Source organism: Mandrillus leucophaeus, unplaced genomic scaffold (assembly GCF_000951045.1).
Source record: "Mandrillus leucophaeus isolate KB7577 unplaced genomic scaffold, Mleu.le_1.0 Scaffold530, whole genome shotgun sequence".
Taxonomy (NCBI): domain Eukaryota; kingdom Metazoa; phylum Chordata; class Mammalia; order Primates; family Cercopithecidae; genus Mandrillus; species Mandrillus leucophaeus.
The window spans coordinates 1,250,987-1,256,232 of NW_012105698.1; the positions used below are offsets into that span (position 1 = coordinate 1,250,987).

Sequence of the window (5,246 nt, forward strand, 5' to 3'; positions counted from 1 at the left end):
TGGAATTACAGGTGTGAGCCACCGTGCCTGACCGCTCTCTTTGATTCCAGATAATTACAAAAAGTAAAGGCCAAATCAATCTCTGCACTTGGAACTCGAAGCTGGCCTGAGACCAATGAGAGGGTGTTGCTGTGTCTTCCCTGATGGGTAGCAGCTTTCCTGACAAAACCCAGGGCCCCTCCTCATCCCATCTGCCCCTTCCATCCTAGGCAGCAGCACCAGAGGCTCCAAAAGAACCTACCTTATCCTACAACAAAAAATTTTTTGCAGAATTTACTGATGCTCTGCCCTTTTCCTTGAGTCTTGGGCAGCTGACTCTGATTCCTGGTTATTGAGTGGTCCTGGCTGCTCAGCTGGGCTTACTTAGCTAACCCCAAGCATAGGGTAGAAGTCATAGCACAACTGCCAGGTTAATTACTAAGCAATCAATGTGTGTGTGTAACATGTGGGTGTTATGCGCATGTATGTGTCTCCAAGACGCTTGCATCCCACTCTGCATGCATTACAGGACTAGGTGTGGACAAATCTACAGAAATGGCTTCTTCTAACCACATGAAGATGCAATTTCCCCCCAAATTTATCTTTTCTGGTTTGCCCAACGAGGAAAGTAATAGCTTTCATTTTTGCCTAGCTGAATCCAGGGGTCGGAAAAGCACCACGTATCCCTGGCTGGTTTCCTGGCAAGGACAACCAGTCAGTATGGAAGGAAAAGAACTATGCTCACCCTTGGCTTTCCTCAGAAAATAACATTTGGCCCCAATGATCAAGAAAGCAATGATCACTCCGATGACAACCACTGCAATAAGTCCTTTCTTCCATGCGGCAAGAACGACTGAAAAACAAAACAAAAAAAATTTTTTTTTTTTTTATATAGGCTCTTCCTCTACCAGGAAGACATAACATCAGGCTTAAGCAACAAAAGTCAGACTGATTCTCACAGCTCTTGTAATTGGCAGCTTGCCAGATACCTCTGAGGGGTTCTGCACTCAGAGCTGGTGCAGAAATGATTGTTTCTGCTACAAATAGAGGTCAGCTCTGGTCCTCAAGGAGGGAACAAACCAGCTTTGCTGGGGTAGACTTTTTTTTCTTTCTTTTTTGAAACAGGGTCTCACTCTGTCACCCAGGCTAGAGGCTGATCACAGCTCACTGCAGCCTCAACTTCCCGGGCTTGAGCAATCTTCCCACCTCAGCCTCCCGAGTAGCTGGGACTACAGGAGCACACTACCACACTCGGCTATTTTTTGTTGGTTTGATTTTTGAGGCAGAGTCTTGCTCTGTTGCCCAGGCTGGAGTGCAGTGGGGCAACCTCTGCTTACTGCAACCTCTGCCTTCTGGGTTCAAGTGTTTCTCATGTCTCAGCCTCCCAAGTAGCTGGGATTACAGGTATCAGCCACTGTGCCCAGCCTATTTTTGTACTTTTCGTAGAGACAGGGTTTCACCATGCTGCCCAGGCTGGTCTCCAATTCCAGGGCCCAAGTGGAGTAGACTCCTTTTTGGCGTGTATGTTCAGTCCTCTTCCTCTCCAGGAAACCACCCCCACCCACATAAGTGGGCTCCCCAACCATGTCTGTTCTGCGTGACCCAATCCACTTGGCCACAGGCGGTCTGTGGGTAGATGTCTGACCCAAGGTGACTCAATGGTGAGTCTTCCAAGAATTTGTAATTGGAACAATGTGACATTCTTCCAATTCCTTATAATAATCAATTCCTCTTTTTTACTTAATTCTAGTGGGTTTCTGTCACTTGCAACCAAGAGCCTGGAGGACGTTAAGTCTCCTAGCCTTCAGTCACAAGAGCTAAACTCCCCCCAACTCCCTCTTACAAGGGGTGTGTTTTCTGGTCTTGCCCTTGGGAGCCCACAGCACAGCTTGCTGTGGAGACCCTGACTCACCTCTGACTGTCAGTATTTTGCTTCTGGGGACACTGGAGGCATGGTTGGCTCTGTTGAAGGCTGTGCAGTAATACTCCCCCTCCTGCTCCTTGCTAGCCTTCGGCTTGGTCCAAAATTCCTGGGTGGCATTCAAGGTCCTTTGGTGGAAGGGTTTGCCTTCCTTTTCCCTGTAAAACCTATAGGTGATGGGACCAGATCCTTCATTCACGGCGCATTGCAGCACAATGTCCTCTCCAGACTCCACAACCTTATTTGACAGGATAGAAATCTGGACCTCATCCACTGGGGCTGAAAAAGCAGGAAAAGGATTCACACTGAGCAAAGAAGGGCAGAGGAAGAGGAACATGAGACAGCCACCACTCAACTTTTTTTTTTTCCTCTGAGACAGAGTCCCACTCTTGTCACCCAGGCTGGAGTGCAGTGACGTAATCTCGGCTTACTGCAACCTCTGCCTCCTGGGTTCAAGCAAATCTCCTGCCTCAGCCTCCCAAATAGCTGGAATGACAAGTGCGCACCACCAGGCCCAGCTAACTTTTTGGATTTTGTTGTTGTTGTTGTTGTTGTTGTTTTAGAGATGGGGTTTTGCCCTGTTGGCCAGGCTGGTCTTGAACTCCTGACCTCAAGTGATTTGCCCACCTCAGCCTTCCAAAATACTGGGATTACAGGCATGAGACACCGTGCCAGCCACAAACAATCTTGACCCACTGCCTTCTCTAGCTATCGGCCATTTTTTCTCCTTTTTCCTTTATGCTTTGACACCCTTATTTCCCACTTTCTTGTTACCCCTGAAATCTGACTGCACTCTTGTGTAGTCACGATCTTGTGACACTGCACTCTATCTCAAGTTTTGAAGAAACTGGGAAGGTCACCTGATTCCCCAACCAATGTCCCTGAGTCCCCTGCAGATTAAATTCAGTGGTAGATGCTCTTCCTCCAGGCTTCCAACCTCGGGCTCTCCACAGCTTTGCTGCTGCCCAGGTCTTACTGTGGAACTCAGCTTTTTCTGGGCTTCTGGGCTTCCTCATGACTCTGATTCTCTTCCTTTCTTACCTGGCACCCCTTTCTTATTCACTGGTTATTCTTTGTTTTGCCCTGAAGTATGAACTTTTTGCAAAATTCAGTCCTCCGTTTTCCGTCCCCATTCTCCTCCTGGGTGATTTCATCTACATGCAGAGCTTCTGTCTCCGAGCCACTGATGCCTAAACCTATGGCTCCAGCCCAAGTTACTTTCCTGAACTCCAAGTTTCCCTTTTCACCTGGGCATTTCCACCTGGAAGCCCAGCCAGCCTCCCTCCCTGTAGGTCCAAGCAGAACTCGGCTACCTCCTGTATCTGCTTTTCCTAGCTCCATCCTCAACTACCAAAATTCGGATCCTAAATTGTCTTCCCAAGTAGACTTTCCTTCTAGTGTGAGAGCAGATGGTCAGCAGATGGTATTGTGACTTATGAGTCACTCTGCTGTGAGTGCAGGCTGTGGTAAGACAATGGAAGAAGCCACGCTCCGGGCCTGGGACACCAGTGGGCTCAAATCCCAGTCCTACCACCCACCAGCTATCTGCCCTAAGCCTCACCTGTGTCATGATAGAACAATGACAATGCTATTACTGGTCTTCTGCGGTTATTGTGAGTTTCCATTGGAGCAATTTACTACAGTACTTCACACAGGGTTGCATACATGGTCAGTAAATGTGAGCCACTAATATCGACCCAGTTTAAACCAACAGCTTCACATGGGCTTCTGCATTAGCCTGTAACGTGCCATGAGGTCTGAAGTCCCCATATCTGCTCCCTGATCCAGTCATCAGGTGGATCTTTCCGAGAACTCATTTGCATCCTGTCCTTCCTTCCATCTTTTGGCTTTTCACTGTACGCAGGACAGTTCCCTACTCCTGAGACTGGCACCTGACGCCCTTCACACTTAGGCTCACCCACTTTTTCAACTCATATCCAGTGATTCTCCATTCCCAACGTCCAGCCTTTGTTTCCAGCCATCTGATTTGGCCACAGTCCTTTTTTTTTTTTTTTTTTTTTTTTGAGATAGAGTCTCACTCTGTCACCCAGGCTGGAGTGCAGTGGCACGATATTGGCTTACTGCAACCTCCACCTCCTGGATTCAAGCGATTCTCCCGCCTCAGCCACCTGAGTAGCGGGGACTGCAGGCACCCACCTCCACACTGGGCTAATTTTTGTATTTTTAGTAGAGATGGGGTTTCACCATGTTGGCCAGGCTGGTCTTGAACTCCTGACTTCAATGATTTGCCTGCCTTGGCCTCCCAAACTGCTGGGATTACAGGCGTGAGCCACCGTGCTTGGCCCCCTCCTTCTCCTATTTTTCCCACAGTCCCTGGGCATGAACGAATGCCCCAAGCCCACATGATTTCTTCTCATAGCACAGCAACTTACCTATCACCTTCACCCTCAGAACTTCACTTAACATTTTGGCGTGGGAATGGCAGTTATCCGCAACACACTGGTATTCTACGTCTTCAGTGGGGTTGTCTTTGAATACCGCAGGATCAGTTGAGTTCTTGGTACTATTCTCCAAAATTTTGCTTGTTTTCAAAAGGTGATAAGAAATAGGTGAAGTTCCACTGATTGATTGGCAACTGACTTCGATGGTCTGTCCTTTTATGACCTCAAACTGGGCGTCATGAGAAATCCTGGGCTGGGAGAGCATTTCTAAAACAGAGGGAGAAATAATCCAAAAGGCACTGAAGGTACAAGCAAAGCATCCAGCCCAAGAGTTTCTCCTCCAAAGCCTGAGCTTTGCTTTCTGTCCCTGCTGTAATTTCAAATGCCTACCTGCCTTATTTACCTTTATAGGACACCTATGAGACTGACAGTGTGTGTGTGTGTGTGTGTGTGTGTGTGTGTGTGTGTGTGTGTATTTGAGACAGAGTCTCACTCTGTTACCCAGGCCGGAGTGCAGTGGTGCAATCACAGCTCACTACAACCTCCCGGAATCAAGCAATCCTCCCACCTCAGCCTCCCGAGTAGCTGGGACTATAGGTGCACACCACACCTAGCTAATTCTTTATTTTTTGTAGAGACAGGGTCTTGAACTCTTGGACTCAAGTGATCCTCCCACATCAGCTGCCCAAAGTGCTGGGATTATAAGTATGAGCCACCACACCTGGTCGAAGATATATATGTGTGTGTGTGTGTGTGTGTGTGTGTTTGTGTGTTTTGAGACAGAGTCTTGCTCTGTCACCCAGGCTGGAGTGCAATGGTGCAATCTCGGCTCACCGCAATCTCTACCTCCTGGGTCCAAGGGATTCTCCTGCCTCAGCCTCCCGAGTAGCTGGGATTACAGGTGCCTGCCACCACACCCTGCTAACTTTTGTATTTTCAGTAGA

General features: G+C 48.3%; 1 protein-coding gene across 1 annotated transcript in view; it reads right to left on the bottom strand.

The window, feature by feature from the left end:
• The window catches only part of PECAM1 (platelet/endothelial cell adhesion molecule 1), a 111,725-nt gene that overhangs the window by 48,932 nt on the left and 57,547 nt on the right, over nt 1-5,246 (bottom strand). Inside the window, exons 8-10 of the mRNA XM_011997113.1 lie at nt 4,294-4,569; nt 1,892-2,179; nt 725-832 (exon numbers count right to left, since the gene is read on the bottom strand). Coding sequence (XP_011852503.1) covers nt 725-832; nt 1,892-2,179; nt 4,294-4,569 — 672 coding nt within the window. The remainder of the gene's footprint in view (nt 1-724; nt 833-1,891; nt 2,180-4,293; nt 4,570-5,246) is intronic.